Source organism: Myxocyprinus asiaticus, chromosome 47 (genome assembly GCF_019703515.2).
Source record: "Myxocyprinus asiaticus isolate MX2 ecotype Aquarium Trade chromosome 47, UBuf_Myxa_2, whole genome shotgun sequence".
Classification (NCBI taxonomy): domain Eukaryota; kingdom Metazoa; phylum Chordata; class Actinopteri; order Cypriniformes; family Catostomidae; genus Myxocyprinus; species Myxocyprinus asiaticus.
The window spans coordinates 30,270,173-30,290,712 of record NC_059390.1 but is presented as its reverse complement, the minus strand read 5'-3'; the positions used below and the strand labels follow the sequence as shown (position 1 = coordinate 30,290,712).

Genomic DNA, 20,540 nt, shown 5'->3' with positions numbered 1-20,540 from the left:
TCAATGAACAAGGAAGAAAATAGACATTATTTTGCATTTTTTGAGCAGAAAGAAAGTAACATAAAAATGATTAGTTATGTTATTACTTTTCGATGAAGTAATCAGTAAAGTCAGTAATCTGAATTAAATTTTAGAGTGGTAATGAGTGGAGATGCACAGACACTTCTCGGTTGTACTCGTATCAGGACTAAGATTGCATTGCCCAGAACAATATTCATAAAATAACACCATCTGAGCATGATAACATACTGTATCATACGTGTTAGCTGGGTTACTTCAAAAGGTAAGCTACACCCTGGTAAAATGTTCCTGAATTGTCATTTTAATTACTGAAAACACAAATTTTGGCTATATCAAGATATCAAATGTACATACACAAATAGAATGGCAAACACAAAACTACTCCTATCGGTACTCTGTATTGGCCGATACCTAAAACTAGGTGCTTGGTTTAAAAAATTGGTATCAGTGGATCTCTAGTAATTAGTAATTTGTAGTGAATTGCTTGTTTTGAATAACTTTCCACTGTCAGTGATTGTGCGATGATAGGCGTTTGAGCGAGTTCGAGTGACCAATCAGCGTCTGGCCTAATGTAGAGCATGCACATTTGAAATGCTGGTCAGTTCCAGCTGGCATTATCATGCATACAGCTAGTTCTCAGTGGCACTTTCATTTGCCAGATGCACCAATGACAAATATGACTTGCGCTTCATTTTGATCCTAACACCTTCAATTGCGCTAACTTTCATTAATCTGTGTTTTTTTTTCATTAATCCATGTTCATTGTGTCATATTTATGTAAATAAAAAAGGACTAAAATGCTGACTCCAATATATTGCCATTAAAATAATATACTTATTATAATATACTTAGACTTATCTTAGACTTTCTTGTAAACAGGCAGTGTATTGAAAGAACGTAACCTTTAGAAATGGATTGTTATTACGTCACATTCAATTGAATGTATATGTCTATGTCTAATATAAAATATCACAAATAAATAAATACATGGACATAAAATATTGCTTTGCGTTGAAATTATGTAATTATGTGAGAAGAAAGAAATCGCTGAACAGTTGATATCTTCAGTTGAGTTCTGTTGGTTTATTTTGTGAAAATAACCGTCTGACTGCTCATTATCCAGCTTATTACAAGAGTACTTGCCAAATAAATAAATAAATGCATATGAAAAATGTATTTGAGTTGAAATTATTTTATTCGCTTACTTGCAGAGATCGCACAGTGATCCGAGAATCAGGAACGATGGATCACAATGCCGGTCTGATATGTGGATGTGCAGGTGTTACTGAGAATTATCAGGCCACTAGATGGCGCCAATGACCATTAAAATCAAGTATTCTAGAGAGCCATGTAATAATGGAAATTAAGAAACAGAAATACTAAATTTGCTTCTGTAAATATACGTTCTGTTCAATTTAATGCAGTCATGTATCTAGTGTTGTTCCCGCAGACATTAGCAGAAGCAGAAAGTGTCCAAATTGACTGCTATCTTTTCAGCTCCCAACTGCAACTTGCAAATCTTGCAGATTGGCAAGGTGAAGCACTGTTCATGTCGAACAAACTTAACGTGATCATACAATGATGTGATGTGATCATATGATCATGTGTTGATGTGTGTGTTTGTGTTTGTGCAGTGCGAGAGGAAGAACGCCGGAAGCTCATGAGGAGGAACACTGAACTGAAGAAAGAGTGTGAACATCTGAGTGAACAGGACCAGAAACTCTGCAAATTTCTCTCTGTAAGAAACTGCTTTAAAGTCTTGACTAGGTGCAATGAGTCAAGTCAATCACAGCCAATCAGAACATATTTCATGTTAAAAGTTTATTATTGTTTTATTATTTTTCCTTGAGGATTTGCAAAAAAAAAAAAAAAACTGTCATGATGTAGTATGACATGACCTTTGTCCATACAGTCTCTGGCCTTCTGACTGAAATGCTCGGTTTCTGTTCTACTTCTTTAAAACTTCAATGTAAATGCCCACTGTTCTGATTGGCTAACATCTTTGCAGAGCATGCGTCCTCTATAAAGCTTGTGGAACTGAATGAATATATAAATGAAATAATGAAAACATGCAAGCGATTTACAAAATCCCCTTCAAACACTCAGTCCAGGCAATCATTAATAGCTTTATGTCCTAATTTACATGAAGCACACAATTGGTAATATGCTCGGCATCTTTAACCAAATCAGTTGGCACTGTGTAGGGTTTAAATCAAACTTCACTTACTCAAACATACATGAAACACTTGCATACATAGTTGTGAAGTAGTCACACATAAATGCATATTGCTGAATGCTCAAACAACTTCATAAGACATGCTTCAGCAATGTTACATTTAGACGGATACACCAATATGACACAATGCATGAATCTTTTATGTACAGTTGAAGTCAGAAGTTTACAAACACCTTAGCCAAATACATTTAAACTCAGTTTTTCACAATTCCTGACATTTAATCTTAGAAAACATTCCCTGTCTTCCCGGTCAGTTAGGATCACTACTTTATTTTAAGAATGTGACGTCAGAATAATAGTAGAGAGAATGATTTATTTCAGCTTTTATTTCTTTCTACTACAATTGTGCGGAGGTGGACAAAGTACACAACTCCATTACTTGAGTGAAAGTACAGATACTACTGGTCAAATATTACTCCATTACAAGTGAAAGTTGTAAAGACAGATTTTTACTTAATTAAAAGTACAGAAGTACTTTGTTTTAAAAGTACTTAAGTATCACAAGTAAATTTCCTTTTTTATGTCAACGCATTGTTTTATTATTGTTGCATTGTTGTATGTAATACTTACAATACCTTATGCCTCTGAAGCAACCTACTGAAAACACTGACTAGCTTGTAGTATCTGTGGAATAAAGAGCTTTTAGAATGTTACAAAACCTATAGAAATGAAACAACTGAATTGACCAAAAAAAAAAAACAAAAAAAACCAGCCATAATCATCTTCATTTTTTTTATTTAACTCTCCTACCCACCCCCATAAAAGCAGCATGGTAGTGTTTTCACACAGATGTGTGCACACTGCCAGAGCTATGTGTATACAGGTGCATCTCAATAAATTAGAATGTCGTGGAAAACTTCATTTATTTCAGTAATTCAACTCAAATTGTAAAACTCGTGTATTAAATAAATTCAATGCACACAGACTGAAGCAGTTTAAGTCTTTGGTTCTTTTAATTGTGATGATTTTGGCTCACATTTAACAAAAACCCACCAATTCACTATCTCAACAAATTAGAATATGGTGACATGCCAATCAGCTAATCAACTCAAAACACCTGCAAAGGTTTCCTGAGCCTTCAAAATGGTCTCTCAGTTTGGTTCACTAGGCTACACAATCATGGGGAAGACTGCTGATCTGACAGTTGTCCAGAAGACAATCATTGACACCCTTCACAAGGAGGGTAAGCCACAAACATTCATTGCCAAAGAAGCTGGCTGTTCACAGAGTGCTGTATCCAAGCATGTTAACAGAAAGTTGAGTGGAAGGAAAAAGTGTGGAAGAAAAAGATGAACAACCAACCGAGAGAACCGCAGCCTTATGATTGTCAAGCAAAATCGATTCAAGAATTTGGGTGAACTTCACAAGGAATGGACTGAGGCTGGGGTCAAGGCATCAAGAGCCACCACACACAGACATGTCAAGGAATTTGGCTACAGTTGTCGTATTCCTCTTGTTAAGCCACTCCTGAACCACAGACAACGTCAGAGGCGTCTTACCTGGGCTAAGGAGAAGAAGAACTGGACTGTTGCCCAGTGGTCCTAAGTCCTCTTTTCAGATGAGAGCAAGTTTTGTATTTCATTTGGAAACCAAGGTCCTAGAGTCTGGAGGAAGGGTGGAGAAGCTCATAGCCCAAGTTGCTTGAAGTCCAGTGTTAAGTTTCCACAGTCTGTGATGATTTGGGGTGCAATGTCATCTGCTGGTGTTGGTCCATTGTGTTCTTTGAAAACCAAAGTCACTGCACCCGTTTACCAAGAAATTTTGGAGCACTTCATGCTTCCTTCTGCTGACCAGCTTTTTAAAGATGCTGATTTCATTTTCCAGCAGGATTTGGCACCTGCCCACACTGCCAAAAGCACCAAAAGTTGGTTAAATGACCATGGTGTTGGTGTGCTTGACTGGCCAGCAAACTCACCAGACCTGAACCCCATAGAGAATCTATGGGGTATTGTCAAGAGGAAAATGAGAAACAAGAGACCAAAAAATGCAGATGAGCTGAAGGCCACTATCAAAGAAACCTGGGCTACCATACCACCTCGGCAGTGCCACAAACTGATCACCTCCATGCCACGCCAAATTGAGGCAGTAATTAAAGCAAAAGGAGCCCCTACCAAGTATTGAGTACATATACAGTAAATGAACATACTTTCCAGAAGGCCAACAATTCACTAAAAATGTTTTTTTTATTGGTCTTATGTATTCTAATTTTTTAAGATAGTGAATTGGTGGGTTTTTGTTAAATGTGAGCCAAAATCATCACAATTAAAAGAACCAAAGACTTAAACTACTTCAGTCTGTGTGCATTGAATTTATTTAATACACAAGTTTCACAATTTGAGTTGAATTACTGAAATAAATGAACTTTTCCACGACATTCTAATTTGAGATGCACCTGTACATTCATCCACATTTGAATCAAGCGGACAGTGAAATTGCTGTAAATACAGACTGATCAGAAAAAAAATAATAATCCAACCTGCTTTAAAACCCAGCTACACAACCATAGCTGTATAACTGCCCAACAGCAACACTGCTTTAAAAAAAAAAAAAAAAAAAAAGCAAAACAGCAAGACTTATTTGACATCAAAACAAGAACTTCAAACAATTTGTTGTGACAACAACGATACTGTCTCTCACAGGTCAATAGGTGAGAGAAATCTTATGGTCGAATCAGTCAAACTTATAAAAGTCCTTATTCATCTTAAGTAGAAGCTGGTTCTCAAAGTTATGTGAATTAATTGCTCCCCTTCTTGGACTGAAGATCAATCCAGCTGCACTAAAAAGACTTTCACAGGCCACCGAGGCAGGCAGGGCTGTGTTCAGCTTGAGCGACAGGTTGGATAAGACTGGATAAGATGTCAACATAGTCATACCTTCAGCTGTACATGTTAGGTATGCATCCAGTTGTCTAGATGTCTCCTGTGTGCATATGCTTGATATTAGAGAAGAAATCCTCTTCATCAGAAGTGCTTGAGGAGTTGTCAGCAGGCTAAAGACTCTCATCATGATCAGGAAGATGTTCCTTGATGTAAGTGAGGCCTAAATCAGAAACAATTATAAGTTAGTCATTTTTTCATCATCTTTTCATCATTACTAAGTTGTATGCAAGTTAAAAAAGAAAAAAAAAAAAAAAGGAAATGAGGAAATAATGGGCCATTTAGAACATTTCTCTTATACCAAGTTTGAGGATGGATTCATCACTGGTCCAGGATATTTTGAACTTTGGATGAATAATGGCTGCAGCAATTAGCTCAGGATCAGACATCATGTTCCCAAACAGTTTTTTCAAACCATCCAGGAGGGCATCAACTAGTGGCTTGCAGAATCTCAGCGATGCTTTTGTTTTCTCAAGCTTGGTGATGAGGGTAGTAATAGTAGGGAGAAGCCATCCCATCTGAATGTTGTAATCTCCTTGTAATATGTTTGTCGCCTTCACAGATGGGCTCATGGTGGTGGTATATTCACCCAAAAAGGCCATTTCAGCTGGACTGTATCTAACGCAAGCAAAAGAAAACCAATCATAAACTTTTCCCCCCAAATTTAAACAGAACCACTATGCATTCAAGCATATTTATTCTCACAAAGTGGTCATTAAGGATTACACAAGAATTGGCTTTTTCTTTTTTTTTCTTTTTTTGCTTTCTGATGCAGAAAGTTTGTAGGTAATGAAACAAAAAAGAGAACACAATTCCAGACAAATGCTACTTACATAGGAACTTTGAATGCAGCACAGACAGCTCTCACCGCCCCCTCTCCTTGATCTTTAAGGATTCTCACGATACGCTCCACAGCCAAATAAAAGGAGTTCCATCTTGTTGCATTAGGCTGTACCAGCTGAAGCTTACAGTGCTCTTCAACAACCTCTGCAGCAGTAGTGGATCTTGCAGTCTTATTCCAGAGAGCCTGACACTTAAAGAAGGCTGACCTTGACAGCTTCTTGAAGGCCTCTGCCCTATTTGAATTATTGACATCCACCGTAGAAACCAAATTAAGCAAATGGCAAGGGCACCAATGATGCTTTGGCAATTGGTACTGAAGGACATCATCTTCAGCCATAATGGCTTCAACATCAATGAATTCCACTTCCAACTCATCATCAGGACCATCATCATCTTCTTGAGTCATTCCTTCCCCAGTTACCTTTTCAGCAGTAACATTGTTGTTTTCATCTGGTCCAAACACATGAAATGCTTTAATGAAATTGGAACCATTGTCTGTTGTGGTTCTGACTATTTTCTCACTAATTTCATACTCTGCGTGTATGTCATGCATTGCACATGCCAAGACATCAAACGTATGTGAGCCCTTTAACTGCTTGAATGCAAGAGCAACAGAATGCCTCTCAAAACGGCAAGGATCCAGCCAATGCAGTGTAATGCCAATAAAACACTTTCTTCTTGCAGTCCAACAATCAGTTGTTGTGGCAATGTATGCAGCCTTCTTCATTGGTTCCTTCACCTGCTCCATCTTTGTTATTGTAGCTGAATCAATCTTGCACTGCACAGTAGTTCGAGACATGACCACGCACTTTGGCTGTAAGTCCAGGACTAGTCTTTGGAATGATGGCTGTTCAACAAGGGAGAAGGGCTGGAGACCCTGAACTATGAAGCGGAGTATAGCATTGTCGACAGATATTTGAGACACCTGCTTTGTTTCTTCAAGCTTCATCTGTGTGGAATTTGAGGAAGATGTCCCAGCCTCATATTTTCTCTTGCAGGCAGCTGTAGTCAGTTCACTATATTTCTTCAATTGACATCCATGCTTCCACTATAAAAGACAGTGTACAATTTCAGTTAAAATGGCCCCAAATCAACTCAGACTGGCATTAAAAAGCACATTCAAATATACTGACATTACAGGTCATCAATAATCAATAAGACTTATGGTAAATAACGTAACTAGAGCTGCACGATTCTGGATAAACTGAGAATCACAATGTTTTTGTTTCAAATAAAGATCATGATTCTCCCATGATTCTGAACGCCAACTAAAGAAAATAACGCCATTTACTAGAGGTTCTGACAAAATATTAATTGCTGCAGTCTATTTAAATATGTTTAATTGATTTGAATGAATTATTTTTTAAAAATCTGTTTGAATGATTCAATGACACTCAAATACTTCACTTGTTTCATTACTGGATGAATCAGAATTTTTGAACGAATCTCTTGAATGAATGATTCAATGACAAATACATTTTTTTAACAGTCACTTGTCGCCACCTGGTGGCGAAACAATGTAATCGGTACAATCATTATTTCAAGCATCAAGTTACTTTCAAAAGGTGTTTGCCCTATTTTGATCGTAGACATCAGTATTTATATGCGAACTGAAAACTTTTATCCCAGTACTTCTGTGATAATTTGAATATTTGTAATGCAGAAAGAAATAATGACACTGTGTGGTAGAAAAGACTGTTTATGAAGCTGTTTCATACCCATACATGATAACTGCGCTCTCTGGCTCAGCGGCAGGACAAACGCAGATTTGAATGTTCTGGTATGATTTTTGTCAAAGGTTTAATAGACAGGTGAATCGTTATCATTTACGAAAGAGATAGTGTGGATGTTTGAATCGAGATCGCTGTCTTTTTATGTTTTAATCGTGCAGCTTTACACATAACTATAGTTATTATGCAAGGTAACAAAAAAAGAAAAAAAAAAAACTATAAAAGTTACAAGATATTAACTTATTTAACTCTTAAGCTCATTTACATTTGAATTTACGCGTTTGCATACTAACTAACGTCATTGTCGAACCTAACCTATGCGTTAGCGGTGTATCGACAAGGCTATGGCAACTTGGCGGGCAAATCCATTAAAAAATCATTTGACCGACCATACTTCATACTGAAACTTTAGCTTTAAAGCACATATTTCAAGCTTTCACAAGAAATTAAAAGTTTACATACCTCAATATGCTTCCGCAGGTTGGACGACGAGTTTTTGAAGGCTGTTATATGGTTCGTTTTAGGCAAACAATGCAAACATTTAAAACGAAACGAATCTTTAACATTTTCAGAAAACTGGAACATATTTTCTAAGTATGGCCGAGGAACCGCCGTCTTCCATTTTGCCAACTGATCAGTGTTCAAAAAACGCTGGGAAATCATTGAACTTAACGACACATGACCCTACAAGAGTGATTATTGATCGTTTTAGAGAAGAAAAAAATAAAATCCACTGATTTTCAAAGTTGCTACATAGTAACGACTTTCTACTCGAGCACCTTGATAGAAATGTAGTGGAGTGAAAAGTACGATATTTGTCTTTCAGATGTAGTGAAATTAAAGTCACAAGTTTCCAGAAAAAATAATACTCAAGTAAATTACAGATACTCAAAAAGTGTACTTAAGTACAGTACTCAAGTAAATGTATTTCGTTACCGTCCACCTCTGCAATTGTGCTACTGAAATAAAACAATAGAAAACTGAACAAAGTCGTCCAACTGTTGCTCCGCAATACTTTTATTAGTAGGCATTCCAGATTTGATAATAAAATAATGCTGAGACAGTGAAATAGTCCAGATTTACACAAGCTTTGAATGTGATGGGTTATTATATCTGTATCTAGCTTTAATGGACCGTCGGCTCCAAAACCGTCCATGTAAGGAAATACGGGATGTTCGCCAAGTGGGGAGTTACCTAGATCGTTTCGCCGGTGGACCTGGGGAAGGGATCACCTTCGACTGTTTCGTTGCTTAAATATGGAGCAATGGGCATCCTGCCACATTCATTTACGAGAATACGAGATGTCCTGGCTAATATGAAACTTATTACGTTCAGTATACAACTCCATTGTCTTTCGTTGCACTCCGTGCTACGTGTTCTTTTTATCTTTACCATCTTTCAGTATAAGTTTCTTTACAAAGCCTGATCTTGGTTCTCAAAAGAATCCATGGAGAAATGTGCCAAACAAAGGTATAAAACATCATGGTTACTTGTGTAACCTCCGCTCCCTGATGGAGGGAACGAGACGTTGTGTCGATGTAGTGACACTAGGGGTCACTTTTGGGAGCCCGAGACACCTCTGGTCTTTGATAAAAGGCCAATGAAAATTGGTGAGTGGTATTTGCATGCCACTCCCCCGGACATACGGGTATAAAAGGAGCTGGTATGCAACCACTCATTCAGGTTTTATGCTGAGGAGCCGATATAAGGTCCGGCCATTTCAGCGGGTAGTTCAGCGTTGTGGCAGGAGGGACACAACGTCTCGTTCCCTCCATCAGGGAACGGAGGTTACACAAGTAACCATGACATTCTCTATCTGTCACTCATTCGATGTTGTGTCGATATAGTGATTCTAGGGGTCCCTATACGAAACGCCACAATTGGCTGAACTGTGTTATGTGAACTGGCGGTGTGTGGTGGGCAGACTACTGTGTGCCTCATAGCCAGCACACCAGGTCGACACGTAACCTCCCCCAACATAATTACGAGTGTCGAACGGCCCTTTTTGGGGACAAGTTGACTACCCAAAAGATGGAGACAGGCTTAACCCAGTCGTGGCCTCTTTTCCCCTTCTTTTTTTCCACTTAAAAAGAAGGGGGATTATCCGACTGGGCTGCCAGGTCTAGTCGGGGGGTGTCCCTCCCTAGGGGAAGACACAGCGGAGACCACACCTCACCCAAAGAGAGGGGGGGATATTTAAGTGGAAAAATACGTCACATGGTCTTTCCAACCATGTGGAGAGTCTTCAAGGTAGATCCTGTCCAATGGGGGAGGAGTTACTACAAACATGGAGACTGGGGCAGAGGGGCTCTGCCCAAGGAAGACGCAGTTTGCCAACAGGGAAACGAATTAGTGGAAGATATATAATCGCATGGGGTTAGCCTTACAGGGAACCGCCACATGTGAAGCACCTACCCCAGAACAGGGCTCTTAGTTAGCGCGTGTACTGAGCCGGCAGTGAATCTCTCCGAAAACTCGACTGCCACAGGACAGCGTCCTTTCCAACCTCTCCTGTAGGAAGGAAAGCACTGATCCGACTGCGCATCTCTGGGGGTCAGGGACAGCCTCCCTTCCAACCTCTCCTGTAGGAAGGAAAGCACTGATCCGACTGCGCATCTCTGGGGGTCTTTCCAATGGGAAGAACACCACTTAGCGAACAGACGCCACTTAAAGTCATACAGGCGCCTCGTAGAGGGGGCCCTAGCCTGAGTGATCATGTCTACCACCGTCCAGGGGCCAGACATGGAGATTCCAGAGGTCTGGGTGCAGGTGCCAGATGGTGCCCCGTCCCTGAGAAAGAAGATCCTTCCTCAGGGGAATTCGCCAGGGGGGCTGTCGCAAGGAGCGTGAGGCCCGAGAACTACGCCTGGGCGGGCCAGTAGGGTGCTACCAGGACGACCTGCTCCTCATCCTCCCTGACCTTGCACAGGGTCTGTGCAAGTAGGCTCACTGGAGGAAAACGCATATTTGCACGTCAGGGGGCCAGCTGTGTACCAGCGCATTTATGCCGATGGGGTCTCGGTCAGGGCATACCAGAGCGGGCAGTGGGGAGGATTCTTGGGAGGCGAACAGGTGCACCTGTGCCTGTTGAATCGACTCCAAGTCAGCTGGACCACCTGAGGGTGGAGTCTCCACTCTCCCCTGAGGTTAACCCGTCTTGACAGCGCGTCCGTTGTAATGTTGAGGTTGCCCGGGATGTGAGTGGCTTGCAGCGACTTAAAGTGCTGCTGACTCCAGAGAAGGAGACAGCGGGCGAGTTGTGACATACAACGAGAGCGCAGACCACCTTGATGGTTGACATATGCTACCGTCGTCGTGCTGTCTGTCTTAACTAACACGTGCTTGCCCTGGATCAACGGCCAAAACCTCCGCAGGGTGAGCAGAATTGCCAACAACTCGAGGCAGTTGATGTGCCAATGCAGTCGCGGACCCATCTGTTTTCTGTTTGAACACCTTCAAACAGGCCAGCACCAACTGGGCGCACTCGTTCGTAAGGCGCGCTGTCAAGGAGACTGAGTCCAACTCCAAACCGAGAAAGAGATGCTCTGAACCGGGAGGAGCTTGCTCTTTTCCCAGCTGACCCAAAGCCCTAGTTGGCTGAGGTGTGAGAGCACCAGGTCCCTGTGTGCGCACAACATGTCTCGAGAGTGAGCTAGGATTAGCCAGTCATCGAGATAGTTGAGAATGTGAATGCCCACCTCCCTTAATGGGGCAAGGACAGCCTCTGCGACCTTCATAAAGATGCGAGGAGACAGGGACAGGCCGAAAGGGAGGACTTTGTACTGATACTCCTGACTCTCGGACGCAAACCGCAGGAAGGGTCTGTGTCGAGGAAGGATCGAGATGTGGAAGTACACATCCTTCAGGTCTACCGCCGCGAACCAATCTTGATGCCGGACACTCGCCAGAATGCATTTTGGCGTCAGCATCTTGAACGGGAGTCTGTGTAAAGCCTAGTTCAGTACTCACAGGTCCGAGATTGGCCTCAATCCACCGCCTTTTTTCAGTACGATAAAGTAGGGGCTGAAAAACCCCTTCATCTTGGCTGGAGGGACAGGTTCTATCGCGCCCTTCCGTAGGAGGGTAGCGATCTCCGTGCAAGGTAGCAGCGTTTTCGTCCTTCACCAAGGTGAAGTGGACACTGCTGAATCTGGGCGGATGCCCGGCGAAGTGAATCGCGTAGCCGAGTCGGATGGTCTGGACCAGCCCTCGCAATGGATTGGAAAGCGCAAGCCATGCATCCAAGTTCCATGCAAGGGGGACCAAAGGGACAACGTTATCAGACGTACCGGCAGGTGGGGCCTCGCGGCAGGGCAGAGCTCGAGGTGCCACACCACGTCGTGGCCGTGCTGAGTCTAAGGACATTGAAGCACTTACCTGGCTCCTTGTGACCACCCCCGGAACAGCCTGGGACGGGGGAGGAAGAGGCCTGTCCTCGTGACCCATGGAGACTGTCACATCGGGGGCAGATTTGTGCCACAGCTGGGCGCTCAGGGGCGGGAGACCGCTGCTGGAGCGCCAAATCTGCCAAATAGAGTGGTGGACGGTCGTCATGATAATGGCTGTGCACACCAGATACGTGACCCAGGGAACAAGGAAATCGCTCTTGCTGAGCTCTTGTGTACTGCAGCCACTTGGGCATGCAGCGCAATTAAATGCAAAAGGTAACAAAAAGATGGAGAGATCTGCTTACCAGCTCCAGAGCAGCAGGTTTCATTGTCCCTGGGTTGCCCATCTCAAGGGCGCTTTGAAGCCTTTCACGGGTTCTGGGCGGCCGCAGGATAGGTGGCGTCTGCTTCTTGTGGTGGTCTCCATGCCGGGGCCGGGCCAAAGGGGCGGGCTGCAGCGGAGCTGGTGCAGTCACTGCAGGGGGACGCCCTTGGAGATGAGTAGATGGGGTGCAGAATCTTGAGCCGCACCTGAGCAGGATATGCCGGCTAGCATCCATCTACTGCTCCACCACAGAGAACTGCTGGGCAAAGTCCTCGACGGTGTCGAATAGGCCCACCTGGGAAATGGGGGCAGCAATTAACCGTGTCTTGTTGGCCTCGCCCATCTCGACCAGGTTGAGCCAAATGTGGCGCTCCTGGACCACTAGTGTGGCTATCGTCTACCCGAGAGACCGCGCTGTGACCTCCGTCGCTCGGAGAGCGAGGTCGGTCGCCGAGTGCACTTCCTTCATCAATCCCGGGGCGGAACTACCCTCGTGCAGCTCCTTTAGCACCTTGGTGGACTTGCAGGAGAGCCATGGTGTGCAGGGTGGAGGCGGCTTGTCCAGCGGCACCGTAGGCCTTGGCCATCAGTAACGACGTAAACCTACAGTCCTTGGACGGGGGCTTTGGGCACCCGCGCCAGGTGGCGGCGCTCTGCGGGCATAGGTGCACCGCGAGCGCCTTTATCAACTGGGGGATTGCCGAATAGCCCTTGGCTGCCCCACCATCGAGGGTAGTGAGGGCGGGGAAGCTTAAAAGATTGGGACCGGGCAGTAAAAATTGCCTCCCGCGACCTTGTCAGCTCTTCATGCACTTCCGGGAAGAAAGGAACGGGGGCGGGGCGTGGCTTTGAGGAAAGCATGTCGTCATCTCCACATCAGCCTGTGACTGGGCAATCGTCCCCAAAGGGAGGAGCCCAGCTGAGGCTTCCGACTGGACGAGCCCGCTCTCCAATGCTGCGCTCGAGAGCTCCTCACTTTCGCGGGCTCCGAATGAGAGGTCGAACTCGCCGTGAGACGAGCCGGCGGACTCATCCGGAAGCCCGATCAGGGCAGACGAGCATGCTGGGGAATGGGAGGTCCGCGGGGGGATACCCGGTGGAGGCGGTCCCATTGGGGTCCCCAAATCACCCCCAGTGCTAGCTGCGCTGGCCTCATACCCGTGGGTAAAAGGACCGAGGCGGGGAGTTCTGGGGTGGCTTGCTTTCTTATGAAGGCGAGCCGTGACCACAACGTTGCCATGGATATGTCCTCGCAATGAGAACATGAACATCCACGAACGCTGTCTCCGCATGAGCAGTGCCCAGACATGAAAGACAGTGATCGTGACCATCAGAAGGCGAGAGATAACGAGCGCAACCGGAATAACACACAATCGGAAAAGCATCTTTAGAAAGACACGTCTTTAAAAAGACGTTCCGTGTGTGCCGCTCTTTTAGAGAAATATACTCTTTTAGAGAAATATACTCTTTTATTTCTGCCAAAGCGCCCAGGGGCATTCTCTTCAGTGCACCAGTGCAGAGGGGGGAGAAGCTGTTGAAATGCGCTGTCAGATCCAGCAGAGGTGAATGAACAGTCGTGGGAATTCAGCTCAGTGAGCATGACCGTTCGGCTCCGAAGAGAAAAATCTGAATGAGTGGTTGCATACCAGCTCCTTTTATACCCGTATGTCCGGGGGAGTGGCATGCAAATACCACTCACCAATTTTCATTGGCCTTTTATCAAAGACCAGAGGTGTCTCGGGCTCCCAAGAGTGACCCCTAGTGTCACTACATCGACACAACGTCGAGTGAGTGACAGATAGGGAACCACATTTACTTTTCCAGGAACTTAGTGTAAATAAATGTAAGCCACTTATTCCTAACATTGGGATCCTTTGGAAGGCTATGCAGAGATACGTTTTTTTCCTCAACCAGGAACACAACAACATCTGGGGACTTTACTTGGCAGCATTTCCCAAAAGCATCGTAAGCCTAACTAGACTGTATAAACCATTGGTGGCAATGAACTCTACAGTCAACTTAAGCTTGCAGTGCTTTTGGGAAAAGCAGCCCTGTATTTAGACAATAAGAAAGGTGACTTTAAAAGTGAAAGTATTGTTTGTTGTATTTCCAGATCATTGAATATAACCCTATTATTGGCCTATATCCCTGTACCCTATTTTTAGTTGTTGATCAATGTAATCATGCTTCAAATGGACGCTTTGAGCATTTCACTTGGGTTGAGTCGCATCTCAATGGTTTTCTGTGTCTCTAGTCGTGTTTAGGATGCTGTGTTAAGTTGAATGTAGTTTGAAACTTTGAAATACCTATCTGGAGATCCCTGCATTCTGTTGTGCTCATTGAGTGCAAGAGCTCGTCATCTGTAAAAAGGCTGAGCTGCCTGCTCGTTGGTTTGACAAGGCGTGTTGCCTGGACAGCTGTAGTGCTGACTGGCCCCTGATCAAGGTGGTACATCAAGCTTCAGTTGCTCCAATGGTAGGAGCATACATTTTTATGGAATTTACATACAGGTCGGGGGCATGATTAATTAAGTTAACACGTTAAATGGACAGCCCTAGAAACAATGCATTCCTATTGAGCCTTTCAGACTGAGATTGACAAAAAAGTTTGTTTTTTTTACAGTGAGTGTGTAAATTTTTTTTTTTTGAAATGCCCGGCCAATTTTCTCTCGCATTGAGCAAATCAACAACAAACATTTCATCGCTGCAGCAGCTATCAGAGAAATGTGTTTTCTTTGATTTTCTTTTTTGAAACAGATTGCTAGAGAAGCCGCTTGCTTATCTTTCATACTCTTAAAAAAGGTTGCAAAACAACCATGGAATTAGTAGTTCTTCTTCTCATCCATAATGGCGGACTTTAAATCTTGTGTTTTTGCATTCAACAGAAGTGTATGGAGCATAAGGAGCATCTGTTGGGTCAACAGCGAAACACTCAAGCATCTCTGGAGCGTCTCAAGACTCTGATCCGACTCATCCAGCGAGATCACATGATCCAAGTGACCATGACGGCTACCACCACCAGAGCATCACTGCTTTCACTGCCCTGGATCAAAGCCACTGGCAGCAGCACCAGCACCACAGCGTCTCCCGCAGGACCTTCCGCAGTACTGCATAAAAACATACTGCAGCCACACGACAACAACTGACGACTGTCCCGACAGCTCGCTAACAGCTCGCTGAACACATTCATACAGAGACACAGATGGTGATATCGAACCAACGTTGGGTTTTTTGCTTACTGTAATGTCTTACAGATAAAAAAAGGGAAAAAAATGAAATTACAAGCATCACTTGATTCATAAGTATTTTTTAAAGGCAACACACACACAGTGCTCACAAGATTTTTTTTACTTACTGATTTTTTTTATTTATTATTTTTCTTGGCCTTAATGTATTTACGATTAGGTTACGATGCCGTTGCAAATATATGAAATAAGCATTCTATATAGCTAGAGACATTTGGTTTTACGCTTTGCATTTTTTACTGGGGTTTTGATGTCTGTGGGGATGGGATAATCGTTCGCAAATAGTGATTGAGAATTTTAGTGTAGTTGTAGTTGAAGTGACTTATGAAACGGAGACCACTGTACATTGATATATCCAAATAGATTGTTTCAATTTTTGCCATATTAATTCAGGTGAAAGTGAAACAAGGAATTGTTTTTATTGTGTGTGTATTAATGAGCATACAAACAACAACAACAACAACATTCTCAGTATTAATAGAGAGGAAAGAACTAATTATTTAAGATAACGACAGAATTTAGCCTTTGTAGTGAAGAATTTAGTATTTTCATGCCGAAGCCTGTTAATAAGTTCAAACAAGTATTGGACAGAGGGATCACTGTATTCATATTATCTTTTTAAAATTTAATCTGGGTTGTCCCAACAACAAAAAAGAAAATACCAGTTAAGTTTGAGTGCCTGATCCCATCATTCATAAATATGCCAAAAACCCTAAACATTTTTGTACCGTTAATGTTATAATCTTTTAATCTCATATTGCTCTAATGTTTGTGCTTTAACTTTTCACTAAAGTGTTATACGTTTTTAATTTCTTATGTCATGTCACTTCAAGGATAACACACTTTGCAATATTATCTTATTTATTTCTCTTTTTTTAATCTCTAGAAGTCAACACTGCCTATGAATAAAAGTGAAGAATTCATATAAAAAACACTGGTCACACTTTTGCTAGGTGTCTATAACTACTATGATTAACAGTGAAATAAATACAATGCAATGTATTTCTGCATGTTGTTCTGCAAAATTCTTGCAAGATGCACATTTGCTGCTACTGAGGTTGAGGTACCGGTAGGCTTTGGGGAGTAGGGTGGGGTTAAGGTAAGGGTAAGGGGTGGTTTAGGGTTAAGTTTAGGGGTAAGGTTAACAGTCTATAATTAAATGCAGGTACTTTAAATGTAAGTAAAATGCAACAACACATATGTACATAATAAGTACATTGCAGCAAATGCTTTAAGGGATAGTTCACCCAAAAATGAAATTTATCTCATAATTTACTCACCCTCATGTCATCCCAGGTGTGTATGACTTTTTCTTCTGCAGAACACAAATTAAGATTTTTAGAAGAATATCTCTGCTCTGTTGGACCTTAGAATGCAAGGGAATGGTGATCAGCACTTTGAATCTTCAAAAATTACATGAAGGCTGAATAAAAGTAATCCATTGGAAAGTGCTATGATATGAGTGGGTGAGAAACAGATCAAGTTATCAGTATAAAAAAGTTTTTTTTTTCTTTAAATCTCCACCTTTGACCAGCCCTGAGCAGTAGGTGATGATATGCACGAAGAATGCGAATTGTCAAAAAACAGAAGAAGAATGTAAAAGTGAAAGTGGAGATTTATTGTAAAAAAGAACTTAAATATTGATCTGTTTCTCACCCACACCTATTATATTGCTTCTGAAGACATGAATTTAACCATTGGAGTCTTATGGATTACTTTTACGCTGACTTGTTTTGCAGATTCAAAGTTCTGGTCACCATTCACTTGTATTGTATGGACCTGCAGAGCTGAGATATTCTTCTAAAAATCATAATTTGTGTTCTTCAGAAGACAGAAAGTCATACACATCTGGGATGACATGAGGGTGAGTAAATGATGAGAGAATTTTCATTTTTGGGTGAACTATCTCTTTAAGTACATAGTAGTTAAAGACACCTAATATAAGGTGGGACCAAAACACTTATGGAGAAAAACAAAAAATAATTATGTTACTTTTTTGAGAGGGACAATTTAGCATAATTTGAATGGTTTGATTTCCTGAAGTATTTTGCCTGGTTAAATCATACGCATGCGTACAGTTGAAGTCAGAAGTTTACATACACCTTAGCCAAATACATTTAAACTCTGTTTTTCACAATTCCTGACATTTAATCATAGAAAACATTGCCTGTCTTAGGTCAATTAGGATCACTACTTTATTTTAAGAATGTGAAATGTCAGAATAATAACTGAATGATTTATTTCAGCTTTTATTTCTTTCATCACATTCTTAGTGGGTCAGAATTTTACATACACTTTGTTAGTATTTGTTAACATTGCCTTTATATTGTTTAACTTGGGTCAAACGTTTTGGGTAGCCTTCCACAAGCTTCTCACAATAAGTTGCTGGAATTTTGGCGCATTCCTCCAGACAGAACTGATGTAACTGAGTCATGGTTGTAGGCCTCTTTGCTCGCACACGCTTTTTCAGTTCTGCCCACAAAATTTCTATCAGATTGAGGTCAGGACTTTGTGATGGCCACTCCAAAACCTTGACTTTGTTGTCCTTAAGCCATTTTGCCACAACTTTGGAGGTATGCTTGGGGTCATTGTCTATTTGGAAGACCCAATTGTGACCGAGCTTTAACTTCCTGGCTGATGTCTTGAGATGTCTTCAATATATCCACATAATTTTCCTTCCTCATGATGCCATCTATTTTGTGAAGTGCACCAGTCCCTCCTGCAGCAAAGCACCTCCACAACAAGATGCTCACGGTCACGGTTGGGATGGTGTTCTTCGGCTTGCAAGCCTCACCCTTTTTCCTCCAAACATAATGATGGTCATTATGGACAAACAGTTCAATTTTTGTTTCATTAGACCACAGGACATTTCTTCAAATAGTAAGATCTTTGTCCCCATGTGCACTTGCAAACTGTAGTCTGGCTTTTTTATGGCGGTTTTGGAGCAGTGGCTTCTTCCTTGCTGAGCAGCCTTTCAGGTTATGTAGATATAGGACTCGTTTTACTGTGGATATAGATACTTGTCTACTTGTTTCCTCCAGCATCTTCACAAGGTCCTTTGTTCTGGGATTGATTTGCACTTTTCGCCCCAAATTACGTTCATCGCTAAGAGACAGAAAGCGTCTCCTTCCTGAGCAGTATGATGGCTGCATGGTGTTTATTTCTTGCGTACTATTGTTTGCACAAATGAATGTGGTACCTTCAGGCATTTGAAAATTGCTCCCAAGGATGAACCAGACTTGTGGTGGTCCACAATTGTTTTCTGAGGTCTTGGCTGATTTCTTTTGATTTTCCCCTGATGTCAAGCAAAGACGCACTGAATTTGAAGATACCTTAACAAACATCCACAGGTACACCTCCAATTCAGTACACCTCCTATCAGAAGCTAATTGTCTAAAGGCTTGACATCATTTTCTGGAATTTTCCAAGCTGCTTAAAGGCACAGTTAACTTAGTGTATGTAAACTTCTGACCCACTTCTGACCCACTAGAATTGTGATATAGTCAATTAAAAGTGAAACAATCTGTCTGTAAACAATTGTTGGAAAAATTACTCATGTCATGTACAAAGTAGATGTCCTAAACTATTTGCCACAACTATAGTTTGCTAATATAAAATCTGTGGAGTGGTTAAAAAATGAGTTTTAATGACTTAAACCTAAGTGTATGTAAACTTCTGACTTCAACTGTATATGAAACACTTGCAAACACAGATGTGAAGTACTCAATGCATGCTCAAACATATACATATGAAATGCTTACAACAATGTGAAATGCACATGATACACATACTGTATATAACACTTAAATACAAACCCTTTGCATAAAACACTCAACTATACATAACTTGATTTATACAGTACATAAAAGATTCATGCATTGTGTCATATTGGTGTATTTAACATTTAATATTGCTGAAGCATTTCTTATGAAGTTGTTTGAGCATTCAGCAGTATGCATATATGTGTGACTACACATCTTTTTTTCTTTTTTTTTTACATTTATTAAGTAACAAATGACATTATTTTCTATTTATACCATTAAGGGCTAACTATATTTAACAACAGCTGTAATAAAACATTATTTATTCTTCCAGTTTAAAAAGAACATCTAATGAATTCACTCAAATCTGGTGGAGCATTTGGAAGCATCCTTACATTGTTTTATTCGTAACACTTTCGATTCAGGCCTGTATTTATACTGCACTAGTATGTAGATTACATTATCATATACGTAATAATATAGTATTATATATTATGACATTATCTTTTTGTATTATTATGCCCTATACCACTGTTATAATAAACCAGACATACATCAGTTGTATGATCTCATAGATTATTGTAACTACAGTTATAATGCATAAGGGATATTCCAAAAGGTGTTCGTTTAATGCTCGATTTTAATGCAGGACTTTGCGACAAAGAACCACCTGATGCAAAGTGCATTAAAATCCTTTAAAGCACTGCTAGCCATGGATAATCCCACTTATATCATAGTCACTTGCCAGCATTTAAAAGCTGTCATTTAAATTTGAAGCAGAAATTTCAATTGAAAGAATACAAATAACGGTTAACTTTATTTACAGGTCTTAAGACCTAAAGTTGTGCCTGTTTTAAATCAGACTTGGAGATAAAGTGTGAAAAAATTACGTTTATTTTAATGTTATATTAAAATAAATGTCATATTTAGTTTAATGAGATAAAAAAGCCGCATGAATATTTAAAAAAAAAAAAAATTTTGGTGACCACAAAAGGTAAAAACTCTGAATGCACAATCCAGAAATAATAGACACATAATGTAGAGGGCACAGCACTCCTCAGAATATGTATATTTAATTCCTATTCTTTGTCATTTTCACATTGAGGAAAATGGGCA

At 41.3% G+C, this 20,540-nt stretch overlaps 1 protein-coding gene across 1 annotated transcript in view; it reads left to right on the top strand.

The window, feature by feature from the left end:
* LOC127437003 (PHD finger protein 21B-like) overlaps window positions 1–16,468 on the top strand; it is a 94,360-nt gene extending 77,892 nt beyond the window's left edge. The window contains exons 12-13 of the mRNA XM_051691583.1: window positions 1,656–1,759; window positions 15,304–16,468. Coding sequence (XP_051547543.1) covers window positions 1,656–1,759; window positions 15,304–15,564 — 365 coding nt within the window. The 3' untranslated portion in view covers window positions 15,565–16,468. The remainder of the gene's footprint in view (window positions 1–1,655; window positions 1,760–15,303) is intronic.
* The last annotated feature ends 4,072 nt before the right edge of the window (window positions 16,469–20,540 follow it).